Source organism: Protopterus annectens, chromosome 9.part0 (assembly GCF_019279795.1).
Source record: "Protopterus annectens isolate FY-2018-M chromosome 9.part0, PAN1.0, whole genome shotgun sequence".
Classification (NCBI taxonomy): Eukaryota; Metazoa; Chordata; order Ceratodontiformes; family Protopteridae; genus Protopterus; species Protopterus annectens.
This window is the reverse complement of record NC_056743.1, coordinates 1,164,357,310-1,164,379,823: the sequence shown is the minus strand read 5'-3', so window position 1 is coordinate 1,164,379,823 and position 22,514 is coordinate 1,164,357,310. Positions and strand designations below refer to the sequence as shown.

The window sequence follows — 22,514 nt, the reverse complement described above, 5'->3', positions numbered from 1 at the left end:
TTGACATCTTAAATACCTTAGCCCCCATCAGGTTAAAAAGAATAAAGCTCAATCATGCTCATTGGCTCACAAAACCTACAAAACAAACTCTTCTTTCTAGAGACTGGGCTTGGAAACAATGATGTAAAAACAAAAATCAAGTAAACAAAATTAATTTCAAACAACTTCATAACAACGCTAAGGCATTAGTAAAAAATGATTTAAAAAAACTACCTTTCACAACAACTATCTAGTCAGACAAACAACCTGAACAAATATTGGAAATCAGTCTTCTTGCTCCTTATTCCTGGGACCACACAAAACCCTTCACCATACCCTGATAAAGACCCTGAACAAATAGCCCACATTTTTAACTCCCACTTTATAGATAACATTCTAAAAGCTTTTAAATGAACCCCCATCAATAACAAACAAATTCCCCAAGAATACGATAAGTAATTCAAGCTCTACTTATAAGAATCCTAACTTACATCCTTTACTTCATAAAGAAAACACTAGCAATACCCAAGAAACTCCAATGTTCTCCTTAAAACCAGTACCTACTTCTCATATATTTAAACCACTATCTAAACTTAGACCATGCTCCCTATCCACCAATAATCTCCCCTCTGAATACCTTAAACTTGGTGCACATGCATTAGCCTACCCCATTAGTATTATATTTAACAGATCCATCCCTGAATCTTTAGTCCCTCAAATGTGGAAGAAATCCATCATAACTCCATTGCATAAGGATGGAAATACTAATGATTAACTATCTCTTGACCCATTTCCATTCTCTCACTACTATCTAAAATATTCGAAAAGTGTATGCATACCCAACTATTAAAACACCTCTCAGACAGTAATCTTTTAGCCTATACCCAACATGGTTTTTACCCTGCACATAGTAGAATTACAGCTTTACTTTCTTTCACTGATACTCTGAACAAAGTTCTGGACTCTGGTCTGCTAAAATCAGTAGTTTTATTAGATCTATCCAAAACATTTAGTACTGTATCACACACCAAACTGCTCCAATAATTAGTAACATTAGGATGTTCTGAACATATCACTAAGTGGTTGACTAGCTACCTGAACAATTGAAAACAATTAGTCAGATGGCAAAATAATCAATCTGGTTATCTGCGTAATAAGGTAGGAGTCCCCCAGGGCTCCATTCTGGGACCATTATGTTTTAATGTATTTATAAATAATCTCCACACAGTCTCACTACATAGTTCTCTCATCCAGTACACTGATGATTCTACCATCATATCCTCTGCCAGCAACTTCCCAGACCACCTCAAAATAACACAAAACTTCTCAACCATAGAAAAATGGCTTAGCAAAGCTCAACTACTATTAAATCCCAAAAGATTCAAACTACTAATATTCTCATCCAAACCACCTCCACAGGACTTCAAAATTTACTCCCTAAACAATATTGAAATTGAAGTAGTGAAAACAGCTATATTTCTATCTACCACTCAAACCATTCAAACAACAGATTCTTAATACAGTAAAAAAAAACACATTCAAAACTAGGTAAACCCACAAAAATAAAACTGGCAAATACCCTCCTAATTCCCTCACTTCTCTATGGTCCCACTATCTATACCAACCTTCACGCATTCTTAAGCAATATAGTACAATCATGTTATTATAAAATTGCAAAATCTGCCTCTGGACTACAAAGCCGCACTCACCACTGCCTTGCCATTAATGAATTAAAATGGTTGGAATTCCCTCACTACCTTCAATACACTCAGTTAACTCTTGCTCATAAACTAATATAGAACCCACAAAACTACCCATCACTCCATTCTATTTTACAATCCTACATTCCAACCTGAAATCTTCACTCTACTAATAAACCGCTTCTAACCCTATACAAACCCATTAAGAGAGCTGGACAAAGCTTATACTCCCACCCCATACCAAAGCTATGGAATGCTGTACCCCCTTCTACCACACAGCTTGAATCTATAACAACCTTCAAAGTCACCCTAAAAAATCACTTTCTTAATAATCATATCGGCCCTTGTGTTCAGAACTACAGACCACCGTAAACAAACAGGAAGATTCTATTGATTAGAATGCCCCTTTTCTAGACCAAGTGAAATATTAGTAAACCAACTGAACTTCTTTGACTTTTTAATTCAAACAAGGTAGGTTAATCACTAGACTTTTTAATTCAAACAAGGTAGGTTAATCACTATTTTTTTTCCTTAACAAACTTCTATCAGGCAAAAAGCCTAATTTCCTTAATACACAAAATAAACTGTTTATCATGATTGCATATACTGGATGTCGACACCAACAAATGTCCATTTAAATACTGTATGAGTTCTACTGTCATTTATTCACTCTACATAATAACATTGTACTCTGTATATCACTAGTCACTAAGAAATATTACTTATCTTTGTACTGCATCTAACTACTGTAAATATTATACTGGTGCATAATAATTGTGTATATTTGACAGCCACGGTGGTGCATCAGTAGCGTTGTTGCCTCACAGCAAGAGGTTCACCCATTCAATTCTTGGCTGGAGTGTGGGGAGTGCCTTCTGTGTGGTGTCTGCATGTCCTCCCCACGGTTGGGTGGCATTCGAAAGACATGCATAAATGGGCATGCCTTCATTGAAGGTTGAACGTTGAGCTGGCATCTCGGCGTTCGTGAAAATCTACTGCCAATCATTAGTGGACCGGAGTTCAAATGTGGCGACCCCTAACCGGGTAAAGCTGAAAGACAAACAAGCAAACTTAATAATTGTGCATATTTGATGTTTGTAGTAACTTTGAATTGTTACTGGAGCGTTTCTCCCCAGGTCTCCACTGAAAATGGGTTTGTGATCTAGTGGACTTTCCTAGGCAATAAATAAATAAATATTAATTATTTTCAGAGACAATAACTACAGGTTAGAGTTTAGACCATTAAATATTTATTTTAGAGAATTTGGGTATGTAGACTAAATCTAGTAAAGAGAGGGATTTTCCAAAAGTGCTATTGAATGAAATTTTGGATGGTAATCCAATATTCTTGTTTGTCTTTTATTCTGGAAAGTAATATTGAAAAATATGATGTGTTGAAAATAGTGGAGTATAGCAGTTTTAGACAAAACCTATTACAATAAAAGAAAAAGACAGTTTGAGATGAGGCATGCTCTGGGGCTTTAAGTAAATGATAGAGAATGGAAGTTATAAGAAGTATGTTCCTAACTAGAATGCATAGCCTTTAATAATGGCAAATAACTAATTCAAGGAAGAAGTATAGTCTGGAAAAGAAGACGCAGAACAAAAATATATTAAATTTTTTTAAAGAACCTATGATATCTGCTTACATAATGGATGCGACCTTAATGCTTTGACTGAAGCAGGGAATGTTTAAAGTAAAAGGTGGATACAAAGAAAGTTTGCTTATGAGATGTCTGTTGAGGGTACTTAAAACAAGTCCGTACCTGTAGCTTGAATATGGGTTCATGGAGAGTTTATGAATAATGTTATGTGACAGGCATAAATAGGATTACTTGAAGCAAGTGTCCTACAGAACTGTTGAGTGAAATAAATGGCATAAGTGATAGAGATGTAAAATGATGGAGTGAGTAGTATCACTGGTCAGTAAGTTGCAAGTCTGAAACCAGAAACAACTTTATTTGCCTTCAAGGTTCGGACAAAGGAAAAGTTATATTATTGTGGAAACATTCAGTCCATAGTTTATAAAACAAGGTATGTGGAGGGAGAATGATTGCTGCACAGTATTCCATAAACATACAATAGAATTCTTGTTGAAGAACATATGTTTTTTTTTGTTAGCTACTGTTCTAAAGGAGTACTACTGTTTTGCTAGATTCTGTCTTGGAAGAAGTACTATGAATGCTTTATGGAAACTAACTGACTGCATTCTCTGTAAAATGGATAAAGGGCCCTTAACAGGTGCTGTTTTCAATGATTTAACTCAGTCATGGTTGACCACTCCATCCTACTAACACATCTGACATTGAAATCAGTCTAATGGTTACATAATGGTTCCCAGATTTTCTTATCAATAAACTCTTCCAAAGAAAAAATATTTTTCCCTCTTTCAACCTCTCCACATATACTCTGGTGTCCTGGAAGGCTCTTGTGCTGGTCCCTCAGCTCTGCTCCATTTCATAAACAAACTCCTGGTAATCACTTCTAATGTTGGGACCTGCATAACAGAGTCCCAAAATATGGAGCCTGAATGACCAAAAAAATGACTTGCATATACCAAGTCCGAGATGGCCATTTCTCAGAATTTTCCCTTTTCTCTGAGGCATGGAAATACTGGAGTTAGTATATACAGGCTCAGAGGGTGTGGTGGGCTTAACCCCAACATTAGTGGGCGCAGGGGTGCTTGTTCCCTGCAAAAAAACAAGTTTAAAGAGAAGAGCGATATTTGAGATTCTCTCTTCTCCTGCTTTATCAGTCTTTCTTTTTTTTGGTGTCAGCACTCGGAGTTAGGAATGCTGCCATTTTAATAGGGAGCCCAAATTCCACTTAATCTACATAAGTTCAGATCATACTTTACACTGACGATATGGTGATCTACATATCTAGACTGAATCACTGAGACATACAAAAGCAGCTAAACTTAGACCTACTACATTTAAATAATTGGCTCAGAACTAATCAATTCTTACTGAATCACAAAAAATAAAGCTATAAACTTCAAGACCAACAAAAGGCTGGAAACATGCCCTAAAGCACAACACATCACTGACCAGTTTTATAACCCAGTAGGAACTGTAACATCCCTTAGCTGTCTGTGGATATGGCTCAAACTCTCCTCAACTTTCATAAACATATTAGAAGACCCTGGCCCAAAATCAAGTGTTGGGAGGGTGGCCTAATGGTTAAGGTGTTTGCCTTACAAACACAAGGTGCAGTGTTTGAGTCTCACAAGGGATAACTGGCTAGGCTTAAAATGGCTCGCAAGGACAGTTAGCTTAGTACTAATCTATGAACTATTTGCTATTTTAGGGTTAAACATTCTTCCAATTTCTTTCTTCCCAATGCATTGATAATGGAGTCTTACCCATCCATTTGTAATATGGTTTACTTGTTTTTGCCACAGCCTTTGCCAAAAAACAAAGCACTCCTTCAATCAATCAATTAATCTGCGACAAAATCTCCCACTTCATCACAAACTCTCCACATATGGAACATCACTGTATTACCTATCATATGTCAAATGGCTCCCTGTAGAAAGCAGATCAAGCCTCCTCAAAGGCTCCACCCTCTTTACTTAACCAAGACACCCCTTCTCCACTTGGCATGAAACTGATTTCAGTCATTCCGTACTGCAACCCCAAAAGCCATTCTAGACTAGGAACTACCCTCCAAACAACCTCTAAGCTTCTCTACACAGACCTTAATTTCTCAATCCTAGCCCCAAACTATGGCAATTTGTACCTGAACATATAACTAAAACGTCAAAATGCTTTAAGTGCTGATGTAACAATTTCTGAAAGAGACATGTGCATACGACTGTAATAAAACAGGTCATGTCACATAGTTAATCAGATCTTTTACTGCATCTGCACGTTGCCCTTTACATTATCTCCTCTATATACGGTCATAGGTTCATAGGTATATACTAGGCTATCGGCCACAAGGGCCTCTGTAAGCCTAGCCACACAACCTAACTCAATTGTATCCCTATGTATCATATGCATTTATTAGGATAGGATATGCTAGCTAGGAAGTTTTTAAAGGTTAGCTGGGAGGGAGTATGTCAGTTTAGGCATGGACGCTGTCTGCCTCTGTCTATCAGAGACACTGGGCCAGACATGGGGTGAAGTTCCTATTTCCCAACCATTGGTCAAGGCTATACATAAATACAATTCGGGATGGACTCTGTTTCACATGAATGGGGATCTTGTTCCAGAGCACTGGGATCCTTTGAGACATGTATAAGTCTCTCCAACATGTCTTATATATGTTGCAAGCAAAAGTCACATCTTTGGATCTAGTGGTTCTAATGCTGCCTATTTTATGGATGTGTAAAATGTCCATCAGAGCTGGATTCGAGTATGCCTTTTATGCAAGGCATAGATCACCTCTGAGTAACCTGTACGAGACCAAGTACAGAGGTAGGGTTTAAGGAGATTCATATATGTCAATGTGTTTATATCTTGGATTCTCCTGGTTAGGAACCTTTGTGGGCATGTCAACTGTTGCACATGCCTTATCAGGTACATGCCAAAGGGGGCATTATACTCAATGATGGGTCTTACTACATTGGCCACATTGGTCAGAGGCCAGATTACTGTCTACATATGTTTCCATATTCCTGACTACCAGGTCAACTCTTAGGGATGTGTTACCAATGGAGCAATTAGTCTTGGTGGCTGTTTTTCTAAAAAGCAGTATAATGCGTTTCTTGGCATTGCGTTTTAATCCATAACTTTGGCACCAGTGCCTTGTCTGTGTTAGACCATTTCGTAAAATGTTTGTGTCATGGGGGGAATCTATAATAGCTCCCAAGTTGTAGTCATCTGGTAACTTGGTCAGCCAAAGGCCCTTGACATTAATGTTTACCTCCAAGAAGTAGATGCCAAATAGGAGTGGTCCTAGCAAGGAGCCCTGAGGTACCCCACTGTTGACAGGTTTCTTAGTGGAGGTGGTTTCACTAATCCTGACTCCCTGGATCCTGTCTGTAAACCAGCTAGCAATCCAGTGAGTTATGGAGGGCTTTATATCTAGTTTGCTGAGTTTGTCAACTATACTCATACTCATATGTGCGGCTACAAGAGACTGAAAGTCAAACAAGTCACGATAGCAATGGTAACACATCTGTTGTTGAGTCTATTCCAACAGCAGTGGTGTTTAGTGGTGACAATGATAGTAACATCAGGAGTGACTCTACAGTTTCAGCCAGCACTTCTTATTCTCAGGCTGTAGCTACTAAGAGTAAGAATGGTCCTTTTTTAGTGGACAAAAACGGAAACAAAAGAACACCGAGGTGGTCAGGCAAGATACAGACCAGAAGCAAGACAAAAGGGAAGAACAAGAGGAAGAACTAAATTATGAGATTAGAGTCTGTAATTTGACAGAAGAGACTTTGCCATGTGAAGTTCTTTCATTATTAAAGAAAGGACTTTCCTTTATTCCATCTAACCATGTTAATATTACCAAGTTGATAATTGATTTCAGGCTTTATCTGAGAAAATTAAATTTAAAATTTATTTTTGATAGCATGGCTAATAAAGTAACTTTGGACAGTGGATGTAACAAAAACAGTACTTTTAACCCTTTACTCAATTCTACTATCAATGTGTTTGGTAAGATCTGTGAGGAAGAGTTTAGAAAAATGGGTACAAATATTGACACAATTTCAATTTAACAGTTTCTGAACTAGAGGCTCTAGATTTTTTGACCAAGAATAGGCATCTAAGGGTTATGAAAAGTGACAAAGGAGGTACTTTAGTCGTTATGAAAGTTACCGACTACGTTCAAGCTATGTTAGCCCTTTTGGAGGATGAAGCTAGTTACATAATTGTAACTAGCAAAGAAATTGAAGAAAGCTTTCGTAAAATTGATGTCACATTATTTGACTTATTTAGTCAGGGTAACATCACTTATTCAGAATATGAGTTTTTGTTTACTGAGTATCCTAGGTTAGCCAGTTTATTTGGCATACCGAAACTTCACAAAAAAGTAGACAAGTTACCTTTCAGGCCCATAGTTTCAGCAAGTTTTTCTAAAACTGAGACAATATCTATATGGTTAGATAATGTTTTGAACCCAATAGTACAAAAAACGAAATTTTATATAAAAGATTCTTGGCACCTTTTAGAACTTCTAAGTGTAGTTAACACTAAAGGAGTTCCTTTTTATTTTGCATCTTTAGACGTGGTGTCTTTGTACACTTGTATAGATCAAAAGAAAGGGGTCGATTTATTAAGGGAGTACTTGTCTACACACACTGTTTTGAGTAATGATAAGGTCAACACAGTTTGTTGTTTGATGGAATTAGTTTTAGACAACAATTTTTTCAATTTCGAAGGTATCCATTATAAGCAAACAGGTATAGCAATGGGTTCACGAGTTGCACCAAGTTTCGCGAACTTGGTGATGGCTATGTGGGAGTTACTGTTTTTGGAGACACATCCACTGTCCAGACATCTCCTTTTCTATAGACGTTATATCGACGATCTATTTATTTTATGGAAGGGAGATCGTTGTACTTTCAATACTTTTGTAGAATATTTAAATCACACCACAGGTTTTTTGAAATTTACTGTAAGTGGTTTTGGTGAAGATTTAGAGTTTCTTGACTTACATTTAAGTTACAAAGTGGACAGTTGTCAATTTGAAAGTAACATTTTTAGGAAGTCAAATTTCACTAACCAATACTTACATTTTGACAGCTTGCACCCCACTTTTATGAAGCGTGGGGTTGTGAAGGGGCAGTTTATTAGGTTGAGTCGGTTAACTACTAGTGAAATGATTTTTTCAAATGAAATGAACAAACTAAAGTGTTTCTTTGTAGACAGGGGATACAAAGAATCATGGCTTAAAACCATAATAAAAGAGGTTTGTTCTTTGAGAGGTAATAAGGCTATTCCAATATTACACAAATCTTATAAAGATAACAAGGTAGTTAACATGGTTAAAGCTGATCCTATTTACAAGTTAGCTTTTCCTATTCCTATAACAAACGAAATGGTTTTCATTAGAAACATCATTACAGAGAATTGGAAGGTAATTTTGGGAAATAAGGATTTAAGTTTAACATTAGGTAATGTACCTTTATTCACATATAAAAAAACAAAAAACTTAAAAATGATTTTGGAAAAAGTACCGAGTGAAGTTTCAAATAGATTTACGGACGGTACTTTTCCTTGTCAAAACTGTAAACAATGTAGACACATTTCTGGTACTAGTTCAGTGTTTTTCAAGCATACAAGAAAAGAATTTTTTATTAAGGGGCACTACACTTGTAAGACAAAAAATGTGGTGTATGTTGCTCTATGTAACTCTTGTGAACATTTCTATGTTGGTAAAACCATTCGAACACTGAACAAACGTATCTATGAACACGTGTCTGCTATTAAAAACAAGGACTCGACAAATGCCCTAGCAAAGCATGCGATTGTATGTTCAGATTTCAAAAAATTTACTTTTTCTGTATTAGAAAAAGTTCAGGATGTAGGTTTTTGTGGTAATTACAAAGTTAGATTGGAATGTAAAGAAGCTATCTGGCAAATTCTGCTCAATGCAGACAAATATCCTGGGTTAAATGAAGCAGTGAACATAAAGTGCTTTTTACAAGCACAAAGACCTAAATAAGTGTATTACAAGCTCTTAAATACATCAAATACACAAGTACTTAGACAATATTGAGTGTTTAAATAATTGTTTAAATAATTTTTAAATGAGTATTTTCATATGATTATTATTTTTTAATCATTAGATATATATAAAAATTGTGATTTAGTATGAGTAAAGTGTGGCTTTAATTACATTTGGTATTTAAATACTTTTGATTGGTCTATGAAAATCATGTGTAGACGTATTGGTACTATTTAAACTTGTTTTCAGTATGAGATATTCACTTTCTGAAGAAGTTCACAGTTAATAAAGGTGGACGAAACGCGTAAAAGATATCTTGACTTTGAGCCTCTTGTCTGTTCACAGTGGTCGTTGTGGTTTGAGTTCTAAAGTTTTAAGTTTCCAAAGTCTGTGCAGTATTTGTATACTCAAGAGGAGTATTATATTGAATGCCTTACTCAGGTCCAGGTATGTACTATGGACCATTTTACCCTCTTTCTTTGCCTTGGTGACCTTCTCAAAGACATCCACCAGGTTAAGTAGGCATGACCTTTCCTTGACAAAGTCAGACTGGGTTGGGTCCACTGTCTGAAGGTTGTATGTATGCTTGATGTTTTCTTTTTAATTTTGTTTTAAGGTTTTTGCATGCATCAACATTGATGCTTGGTAAGCTGTTTATATATAACATACTATTTTACTTATTTCTTGGAAACTATGAAACCCTTATGTTGCATTATGCTTTCCTTTATTTTCACTTTCAACAATATCTGGATATGTTAATTCATTACAAAAAACATTTTTAGAATTCCCTAATTTAAAAAAAATGGGCTTTACAATTTCTCCCATTTCTTTTACATAAGGTTAAATGAGAGAATTTAAATTCTGTTTTAATTACTTGAAGGGAACTAAATTATTAACTGTTAACAATATACACAAATACAGGATCAACACTGGAGACCTGACCACTGTAGAAACTCTCAGATGACATATGCTAACTAAATTAGAGGTTATGGAAGAAAACAAATATTTAAAATAATATCCTAGCTTATTACAGTATCTAGTGTTAATTTTAGTAGGTAAAGAGGCACCTAAATATACACTAATGGATACATGTATATAATTGTTAAAACCCTAAATCAACATTATTAGAATATGTCTGGAAACATATGATCTAAATAAATTGCCCACACTTGACAAACGTGGATAAAACGTCTATTCTGGGTTCTGTTAAGAAAGCCTCATCACATTTTTGGTGGATATTAACATGAAAAATTCTTCACTCTGCATTTTGTACTCCTTATAAAATTGGAAAACTTATTAAAAAGGACAATATTTATTGTTGGAGGTGCAATGAAGTTATATAAAGACAGACTGACAGCACATAACTTACAACTGTAAACTGTACCACAATTTTTGGGAAAGCTTTGCAACATTTTTCAGTCTTTATGGATATATACATTACAATTTACAAATAATTTGGCACTGTTTAATGCCCCAATTACTATTTTCTTAAGAGAGATGACTTACTGCTACATTTGCATTTGTTAGCTGTGGATAAGAATACTATTACTAGAAACTGGAACAAATGTATTGTTCCACTTTTCACTAATTTCTTAAATATGACCACTATTAGGTGCGAAATTGAAAAATATACTGCTAACTTAAGAACTAATCAATGGACAATGATGTATTATTTTTTGGTCAAAAATGGCAATATTGTTAGGCAAATCCAGCCATCCATTCATTCATCCATTTATGCACAACCTCTTGTCCCATTTTTGTATGGTGAGAATATTCTATAATTTCAAGTATACAGACTTAAGTACGACTCTTTGATTAATTAAAAAAAGAATTGTTCAAATATTTAGGCATGGCATGTAAGTAGTTTCAATAGGAAAGTAGCTTGTTTAGTTGCTTTATTTGTAGTTGAGGTAGACTATATGTATGGTTATGGTAGACTATAGTCAATGCATTTAGTTTAGTAGACATCTGAGTATATATGCTGATGAATTAATGTTGTGATCTTGGCAACTAAAAATTAATGAAAAGCTTCATTTTTAGTTGTTTTTGTTGTTAAGAAATTCTTCATGAGGGTAACACCTACTAGATAAAGTTATGCTTAAAATAATAAAAATGATACATTTTGTAACACTGACATCACATTAATTGACTACTGTCTGATCAATTGGATAAATAGTGAAATGAGTTTTGCCAAATTTCAGAGGTAAATATTTTTGCAAGAGGCAATTGTCCCTGCACCCTCAATGTGCCAGAATACCCTCGTACTTCCTGAACTTAAATATACCTACTCTGAGGTCACACAACAGTGGAGAAAAACTGGCAGAAAACCTATCACAATTTGACTGACCAAGAGATATTTGATCTGTTCTTTATTAACTGAGACATATTAAGGTGAAGGGTAGACATTTACTACCCACATTCAGATTTACAGGAATGCATGACGTTTCTTTCTTCATGAAGACAAACATGTGCATGTAATGTACGATCCTAGCTACTGATACTATTTAGAGATGAACTGGGAACATGATAAGAATATCCCTGACATGATCATCAGCTTCAAGAAAAAACCTAACAAGTGCATTAAATGTGTATTGCTGCATCTGGACAGTATATCTGGTTCCGCAGGACAGCTGATGAATCAGCCACCACTGTTGGTGCTTCTACGACATCACATGCATCCCTGAGGTACAGTGAGATATAGATTACACATGTGGCAATAAAGACCCCACCTAGGACAGACGTACAGACGTACATCATCAGGACAGGTACTTATTCTATGAACTGACAGGTAGTATACAAAGCACAGGGGATCATTACCAGTGAGTCTACACAGCACCCAGCCAATTTCCATGAGTGTTACTTATGGATCATATCATCTACATCACTGCATCTAGTAAAGTGATTTTCCACAAAGCCATCTAATTGATATGTGTATATGCTGTCAGCAGAATAAATGTGAATACTTCCGTAGAATGAATACTTATGCATTAAACCACCACCTAAATTTATTTCTGCCATGTGTTGCAGGTGAAGCCAGATAACCCCTGGAGCTCTGTTTTATGAACCCACACATATAATGTTCTACTAAGATTATTAAGCAACAAGGTCCATGCATAGACATGGGAAATCATAGAAGGGCTATCTGGCCTGCTTAACTCACCTTTTGTTGCCTCAATATGTCTGGAGGCACTGAATTATTCTGCTGCCTTGGCCTGCAAGTTGTTTTTTTGCCTCTACCATTCCACATAATATGCTACTGAAGAAATAAATGTGCAAGCCCCATAGTACATCTGTATTAGGAACTGGCCCAAATACCACAGGCACAGAAGCCATAGTGAAATAACATCCGCATCCATAACAAGGTGGAAGATAGGAATGCACATGCAGGGTGACCCCCCCCCCAACATCAATAAGCACAATACTTAGTGACACATATGAAGTGGTGGCATCTAATTCAGAACTGTGGGCCATGGCAAACACAAAGTGACAGTGCAGTGTCATACTGAAAAAAAAAAACAAGACACATCAGTGTCAAAGACAAGTTATGCTTGATAGTGCATGGTCAAGACATATCAGATATCCAACATAGAGTCATCATGATGTGCACAGACACTGAGAGATACAAACAAAATAACTGTTAAACTGGGCAGGAAGGTGCAAGTCACAGCAGGTGGAGGTGGGGTTGTCTGATAGTTGGTTCAGAGGTTTAAGAGTATGGCTGATACATTTATAAACTTCAGTAGTGCTGGGATTGATTCCCACAGCCATAGTTTGCCTTCTACATGACCATCATTTAACCAGATAGTTCTCTTATGCTGAAGTTGAAGAGTCTAAAAAGATTAGTCCTTTGCCTTGGTTAGCAAACTTTTTCCCTCATGATAACATATTTTGCAGCAGGGATCACATTCTCTTGTTTCAGAAATGGGGTTCCCCTATGTGGCTGTGATCTGGTGCCCCTCCCCTAGGTTTGGGTAATAGAACTCAGGCCCTCCTGTGAAAGGGCAATGTATTACAGTAGGACCCTGACCTGGATGTGGTGTACTGGTGAGGGGCTCTGACAATAGAGATTTGGTGCCATTTCTACCCATAAAGAAGGGTGAGAGTGTCTTGTGCTTCTAAAAACTTTTGCTGAGTGTGCACACTGCAATTGCTTCTCACATAGCCATACCCTACCTTACCACAGATGCCACTACCACTATGAGCAATGATGTTGGCATTTACAATATTCTGAACAGATGTGTCAATGGAAGCAGTGGAAGCAGTGTGTGCCAACAGAGCCTTCATAAGTCTAATAGTTGCAAAGTGTCTGGACGCCACGTCTTCATGGAGATGCTGATACTTTTGGGCAGCTGCATCCAGAATGGCATGCAGCATATCTGTCCTTTCTGTGGTGGACAGTGTAGAAGCATGCTGTTCATGCAGCATATCTGTCCTTTCTGTGGTGGACAGTGTAGACGCATGCTGTTCATGCGGCATAGCTGTCCTTTCTGTGGTGGGCAGTGTAGAGGCATGCTGTTAAAAAAAATCAAAAGACAAACTAGGAAGCCAATAACAATCACTTTATTCTCCTAATACCTCAGCTTTTTGCCTTCAAGGGATAGTAAACTGCATGAACACAACTTCTTAAATAGTCACAGCATAATAAATTAATTAAACAATTAAACAATTTTCTTGCATCAATTGAATTCATTACATTGCTATAAAGCATTTTTTAAACATTTTCAAATATTTGTTTAATATAAATAAATCAGTCAAACCACAATAACCTCATCCACCATCCCCACCGACAACGCCCACAGTAAAATCATCATTTTTATTCAAAAATTCAACAGCACTTCTTGATTAAGTCCCTTGGGGAAGAGGGTGCCATAATTAAAAATGAATGTTGTCTCTAATTGATTCAACTTCAGATGACCCCCCCCCCCATTCCTCCAGGTTGTGCCAAAACACTGAAGAATAAGGAAGCCCCATCCCCTAAATATTCAGACTGAAAATGTTGGGGCACAGGACCTTCCCTCTAACCATTCCTGATATCAGACAAATGTTCTAAAGCACAAGTGTTCACCATTCTTTTGGTCTGTCTGATGTACCACTGTATTGTATTACACCCGCATCCCAAAATATAAACAACCCCACAAGATTTACAATGGAATTTATTTTTGGCCATATATTTACGATCATTAAACGAGGACCCTGAAATATTTCGGATCCTACTGCACACACTGCAATTACCACATGGAAATGAACCCACTGTTTTAAAGGAAGGATACTGTACACTCATTGGTGTACTAAGTGGTTCCTTTACATTACAGTATCAACTAAAGGAAAATGTAACCTTATATGAGAACATTTTACCTAAGATCTCATCGATCATGGGCCACAAATCCCTAACTATTTTCCTCAAGGATTCAGAAAAGGGATTATACCTTGTGACATAAAATCATTTCTCACCATCCTCCTTACAACTTAAATTCCCCTGACCAAATCCAAACCTACACTTAATACATCCCTCATCATTAAAACCACCCTCAACCTTACATTTAGCTCTCCTCTGTACCTCTTTTGGATATCCTCTAAGAGAATGTCTTTGTTCAGCCTCTAAAATATAAACAAATCTGTAAGTTAACATCAGATATTCATACACATTCGCTTAAATTCTTCAAAAGGAAGTGCATACTTGAGGCATGTAAAAAATTATTGACAGACTTAGGTTTCCTAAAAGGTTGAAATTGAATTTTCCTATTTTCATCCGCAAAAAAACATAACACCGAAAAAATTAATGGCAAAAAAATCCATCAAATAACTAAATTTCAAACCATGGGGCTGTTATTCAAACACTCAAAAAACTCAATAAACTTATCATCATTTATTTCAGGAACAAGGTGGTCATCTATAATTAGTCACATAAATGAACTGTCTTTCAAACCCTCCCATGTATAAGATGGCATAAGACGGGGCAAAGGAAGCCCCCATTGCTCTTCCCCTCTTCTGTGAAAAAAGTTTGCCATCAAATACAAAATAATTATGAGATAGACAAAAATTCAAGTAAGTCAAGAATATAAGCAGTATGTGGGCCTTCCTCCAGCCCCTTGACAACAGCTTCTAAACCCCAACTTAGAGAAATATTAGTGTAAAGTGCTGATACATCCATCGTGACCCAAAAATATTCCCCTTGCCATTATACATCCCCAATACATTTACATAAGTCTTGACAATTCCTAATATGAGCTGGAACCCTTGAAGGATGTTGTTTTAATAGGGAATCAAGGAATACACCCACATTCTGCAAATACAAACCTATTCATGAAATGGTAGGTCTCCCCAGGGGATTCCACCTATCTTTATGAATTTTGGGAATTGCAAAGAAAGTTGAGTCATGGGGTTTAGAAATATAGAATTTTTTAACATCAGAAGCTGTGAGGAACCCCAATATTTCTCCTCTCTCCAAAAGCTCTAAGAGTTCACTCTTAAATTAGGAAACTGTGTTAAATGTCAAATGTTCATAATCCTTCTCTTGATACAACAATATTTGAACCACTTCAAAGGTGCATAGGTATGTACTAGGCTAATTGCCCTGGGGCCTTTACAAGCTTAGCCCATAGAACTCCCCTGGCATCATGCCGCCCGTCATTAGATCCCAGTGCCTCTATCAAGTAGAGTCACTGGAGTGATCACCAGGTTAAACTTCTACTTCCCATCCACTCATCAAGATTTCTCTTGAAGAGAGCCAGTGAGGTACTCTGCTTGACATGTATGGGACATCTATTCCAAAGCATGGGCAGTCTCTGGGTTATGAACCTGTCCATCCAGCTTGTTCTGTTGATTGTGGTAATGAGGATGAGGTCTCTGGAGCATGTGGTGTGGAGGGATTGGGATTGCTTTACATGTAGCATTTCTAACATAGCTGGGTCAGACATGGCTTTGTAAGTCAAGCAGAGATCACCTCTTAGTAGACGATATGAGACAGAGAATAGCTGGAGTTTTTTGAGTCTGTCTATGTAGGACATGTGTTTAAGGCCTAGGATCCTCTTCATGAGGTACTTTAGTGGCCTCTCCAGCTGTTGCAGGTGTCTAGTGAGGTACATACCAAATGGGGCATTATACTCTATGATTGGTCTAATGAGGAAAGAGTAGGGAGAAATGATGACCTCTTTCTTCCTGGATGCAAAACCCTTGGTAATGAGATGTGCCACATAGAAGGACTTTCTGACCACAGTGGCAATGTGATGGTTGAAGGAAAGACTGCTGTCAACCTGTGTCCCCAGACTTCTTATAACACCTTCAGTATTCAGTGGGCTCCCATCGATGTGGTAATTAGTGGGAAGTGAGTTTTTTCCAAAGGGGATGATGATGCATGTTTTTGGCATTAAGCTTAAGGCCATGGTTTCAACACCAGTCACTGGTCTCAGTGAGGCCTTTCTGTAAGATGTATGCATTATTTGGGGAGTTAATAATGGCTCCCAGCTTGCAGTCATCTGAGAATTTGGTCAGCCAGAGTCCCTACTTGTTGGCCTGGACTTCTGAGAAGTAGATTCCAAACAGGAGAGGACCCAGGAAAGATCCCTGTGGGACTCCACTCATGACTGGTTAGCGGTCTGACTTGGAGTCTGCTACTTTCACACTGTGGACTCTATCTGTGAGCCAGTTTGCAACCCACATAATGATATAGGGGTTGATGCCTAGTTTGCTGAGTTTATCAATAATTCCTGAGTGAGGAATGGTATCAAAGGCCTTGGCCAGATCGAGGTAAGCTGTATAAACTGCCTTACTTTCATCCACCATTCTGGTGACTCACTCAAAGAAGTCAACCAGGTTGAGCAGGCATGATCTACCTTTCACAAAACCAAATTACGTGGGATCTAGAGTTTGGAGATTCCCTATATCCTTGTTAATTAGGTCCATAATGATGCCATAGCCTTACATATCAGACTCATCAGGCTACTGGGGCGATAATTTCCAGGGTCTGTAGTTGCTCCTCCTTTATGGAGAGGGATGACTGTAGCAGAGCACCATTCGGTAGAGACAAAGCCTGAGGTGAGACTGTGATTGAACAGGGATATTGTCAGGTCCCATGGAAGCTGTATTCATGGCCTTAGGCAATGCATCTTTAACCTGTGCTGCAGTAATACAGGGTGCCTGGCATTCTTCCGCTATTAAGATTGGTCCATTAGGGGAGGGTAGAGGCGTAAAGTTAACATGGAATCTGTCGGCCAGTATGTTGGCAATATCTGTATTATCTGTATATATTTCAGTATATTTCTCCTTATTCATAATGCTCCAATTACCCCCCTTGTCAGCTTCCTTAAACATAAATGAATCAGCTTGTCTTGATAACTCCTGCAGGGCCTGCCATTCCAGTTTGCTAAGATTAAACTGCTTATATTTAAAAGTTTTAAACTCCTTCTCAATATTTAAATACATTTTTTCAAACAGGCACAACACAGGAGACAGTTTTGGAGGGGAGAAAACATTCACAGGACAAGGTAAAGCAGGAATGGAGAAACACCCATAACCTGTGAAAAACAAACAGCCTTCAACATCATTTTCATCACTTGAAAGACATTCCAAATCTGAAACAACATTGTCATAATCATAGAATGAAACACTCAACAAAGAATCATCTGAATCTAACTCAACATCTTGCGAATGAGGCTCAACCATTTTAGAAAAATATACTTTTAAATTTAATTTATGACAACATTTGCTAGCCTCTATCAAAAGGCTCGCAAGTGTCAGAGTTCTGTTAGGTAAAATCTTTGCACCTTTTAACAATACACTTTTTGCAGCTGGAGAAATAGTTAAGTCATGCAAATTGATAATGTTCAAAGAACTTGACTCACAATTGTTCAGTTCAATTTGAACAACATTCCTTTCACTGGCAATGCCTGTCCTTCTGTTTAGTTCTGTTGTTCCTATTCTGACTCCCTTGTTGGGAATTCTGCTGCTGTTTCCATTGGCTGTTCCGGTCAGGGGACTACTGCTCAGGGTTGCTCTCAAACGAAACACTCTTTTCAAAATCATTTCCCTTGAAGAGGCTGAGGAGTCATGAACACCAAAAGAACGGTCACCAGAATGTTTTATTTTAGATCATCCCTGAGGAGGTTTGCATTGCCATTAATACACCAAACCCATTTGGAAATCATTCAAATCTCTGGATATTTTTTTCTTCTTCCTGGCAGTCATCTCAGATTCCACCTTATTCAACTTCTGCTTATTTTCACGCATTTTTACACCAAAAACAGTCAGAAAAGTCATCTTTCAAAGATTATTCCATTGCCACAACCTCATGCCATAGTTTATCTAGAGATCTGAGGTTCTGTTTTACCAGAAACTTAACCCGCCCAAAGTACATCCTAATGCCACTTGTTTCCACTCCTCACATAAATCCTGCTCATCTTCCCCAAACTCACCAGCCAGCAGACAATCCACCCAAAAACCTTGGGGTGTGATGTTAAGACACAAATACCTCGCCAACAATTTGGTGTCATAAAACAAGTTCAATTCCTTGGACAGCATTCTTTCCAGTTGCTCAAAATGCACAGAAGAACCATTTGAGCCCAATGAACACCATGGATCCAGCTGCAGATACTTTGCTTCCCTCTCCTTTACAAGGTCCAAAAAGGAGAAGTTATTAATAAGCACATCCATTCCCAAACTATTGGCTTCCACTCTTTTAGAAGACATCATAACAGCACCATGAAATTAATAAAAAAATCAACTACAAAGCCAATAGCAATCACTTTATTCTCCTGGTCTGGATGACATTTCTACAGATCTGTTGATTAACAATAACTGCTGCCTGTATGTCAGGCGCAAACCCTGAAAAGTGATGGCATTTGACATTTATTATTATTTATTTAATATTTGTTAACTGGGAAAGTCCGACTTGGAACAAAGCCAATTTTCAGCAGAGGCCTGGGGAGAAATGCTCCAGACGTATGTCTTTGTAACGTGGGAGGAAACCCACATGAACGCAGGGAGGACATGCAGACTCCACACAGAAGGAACCCAGCCAAGAATCGAACCAGAGAACCTCTTGCTGTGAGGCAACAATACTACCAATGTGCCATCCTAATCATCCTCTTCCTCATCCTAGACATCTCTGAAAGGCTGCATTATACTGAGTATATGTGCATGTGACAGAATGCAGAGAGTACTGTTGAAGATCACAGCTTTCATGTCTTTGTTTTTGCATGACCAAACATATCACTGCCACACCTTTACTTCAATGTCTCTTATACTTGCTCACAACACTGATGTTGTGGAGTAGTACCTGCCATACCTTCTCCCACAGAGACCAGACAGCATTGTCTGTCCTCATCAGGTGTCACCTATGGGTCCTGAGTGCCTGTAGCAAAACATCATTTTAAAAGTGATTGTGGAGACAATGACACCTATCAAAATTAGGGAACATAATTATACTCTTATACATCTTAACCATTGTCACTAGTATACTATTACTAGTGACAATGGTTAAGATGGTATCTACAGGAGTAATAATGATATACTTTACTACACTTAGTGGGGCAGATACATGTGCAGACTCTGGTAATTTACCTGTACCCTGACTAAACTGGGATCAATCACGCTAAATTAAATACTACAGGTATGTATTGGGTAGTCTTTAATTGCTATGCTGACATGCTAAAAGTCATAGAGTTTTACACCGGAAACACAGGGGATGGAGACAAGTGTCTCATGACATAAACTTGCAATATGATACACCTGATGAAAAAGATTATAATTAATGAGAGAAACTGAGCCAATAAGCAACATGTAGGTGAACATTTGATACAAATGCACATGCACTGCATGGTATCATTGAATGCTAGTCATAATGGTAGAAGAAAGAATTGATATTTGATATACAAAAAAACAAAAATCTATACTTGTATTACAGTAGACAGACAGCCTCAGACCTGTAGCAGAATTAATTACAGAGGCGAATGAGAGAAGAATACCCCTGGTCAGAGGTCAGAAGGATTAAGGAAACCAACAAATTAACAAGAAAATAAGTATGTGGATGCAGAAGTGGTAACAATAGACTGGTGGTACAGATCAGTTAATGCAAGATTATGTCAGCCCACTTGCATGGTGCACAAGTTTTACCCATGACGTAGGTCTCTATCACCGTTTCCTGTCTCATTGAAAATAATGAAATAATGATTTTAGTGGTAATGATCAGCCAATTCAGTATAAATTTTAGGCACCAGGTGATGAATAATTTATATTTAAGAAGAGGTATAGTGAGGCCTAAAACCTTAAAATGAAAAAATCTCTTTAAGTCTAACAAAAGATAAAATGAATTACTCACCGCATTCTCTTTTTGCATGCTGGTGTGTTACCTGTCACTTTGCTTTGTTCAAGAATAACAAATCTGTCATCTACTCACCAGCAGTGAAGTCCAAAAGGGGAGTCCAGCATAGATGACAATTGTCGTTTCTTGAATGGCCAAGGCTATACCAAAGATGATACAGGTGATGCCAATCATGATCTGTGTGGTCTGAGAAGAGCAACGACAAAAGAAAAAAGCAAAGTGAAAACAGCAAACAGAATTATTATATGTAATGTTTGCAAAACAAGAGACACACTCAATGACTGTCAAACTATGCCTGGATAATCAAGAAAAAAAAAAACAATATACGTTAAATGTGGTCATGCTAAAAGTAGTTTTCTTTATACCATAAATGAGTTGAATAGGTAGACAGAGAGAAAGACAGAAGGAATCACAAGCAATAATATAAGCTACATATAAGATAAGCTGATGTCCGAGGGAAATTGTTTTTAAAAATAATAAATAGCAAAATGTACAAGTAATAATCTTGAGCTCATAAACAAGGGAAAAATGAAAAAAATGAAATGAAAGTAGTTAAAACAGTCCATGAAACAGAGATGAGATTTCTTGTTTAAAATTATCTTGTTAGGCCAGGTCAATGGTGAAGAGGGATAATGTCCTGACTCTGACCTATGCAACCAATGGTGAAGAGGGATAATGCCCTGACTGTGACCTAGGCAACCAATGGTGAAGAGGGATAATGTCCTGACTATGACCTAGGCAACCAATGGTGAATAGGGATAATGTCCTGACTGTGACCCAGGCAACCCAACATCGTATAGTGACCTGAGCACTGGACAAGATAGGCCAGGAAGTTGAGAGTGGGCAGCTAATGCCAGCTCACCAGTCATAAGGAGATGACCTGAAACATTGTCTGACTAGCTGAAGAAAGTGTATCATCTTGCTCCAAGGACCAATATGAGGCTACTCACTATGCTGTGCAACAATGCATAGTAACTATAATTTGCATCATGCACAGAAGCGAGCATAAGTTAGTGAGGTAACACTATGGGAACCCATGTACATCAAGCTGCTATGGTGTCCATTGAGACTCAGTCTATATTTGCTATGGCGTAATATGAATTAAGCCATCTATTTGCCTTTTTCTGTAAACCTTACTTCATGTATCAGTGTTGTGAAAGTTGCCATTTTGATATAATTGTAATGCAACATCAGATCTCTAGCCCACTTGATGACTGCAGTGATCACACAGGGAAAAGTACAGGAAAATGATCTCTTGGAAGAGGCGTGTTGCCAACAATTGCACTAGTAATGGGTTTTAAGTAACACACTACCTTGTTTATACTCATGAGTCTATCATCAGAATCAGAAATAGACGCATATCTGTTATGTAACAGGGGCACCATGCTGCTTAAGGAAAATTTGGTAAATGTACACAGCATGTGCTCTGGAATAATAGAAATAATTTACAGTGCAAACTGAGATAATAATGAAACAGTAATGTGCCCCACCACTCATTCATAAACACTGAATTTTATTCTGGTCCAATAAAGGTATAAAAAAAATAAATTGGAAACATTAAAAATTGTTGCTACTTCAAAGGCTGAGGACAAAGGCACTGGTCCAACTGTATAAATGTTAGTAATATTGTAAATAATTGTACATTCAGATTCAAAATTCATAAAGAACAACCCTTAACATTAACCAACTTTTCATTCTTATGTTTTTCTTTTGCTTGGAGTATAGTGATTACAAAATTCAGAAGAAGAGAAATCAGTTAAGCATCAGAGTGGAACAAGACCAATACTTAAGAAATGTTAAGCACCCCCTGCTTAAGTTGTTAAGGTTAGGTTTTGGCCTAGGCAATAAAATCTGCCAGTACTGACCAGAAAACAACAGCAGAAGAATAAAAT

The 22,514-nt window shown here is 37.5% G+C and overlaps 1 protein-coding gene across 1 annotated transcript in view; it reads right to left on the bottom strand.

Moving 5' to 3' along the window:
• The window catches only part of LOC122811900 (membrane-spanning 4-domains subfamily A member 4A-like), a gene marked incomplete at its 5' end in the record, with an annotated part of 116,671 nt that overhangs the window by 75,657 nt on the left and 18,500 nt on the right, over positions 1-22,514 (bottom strand). The window contains 1 exon segment of the mRNA XM_044084052.1: positions 20,698-20,808. Within this exon segment, the coding sequence (XP_043939987.1) occupies positions 20,698-20,808 (111 nt within the window).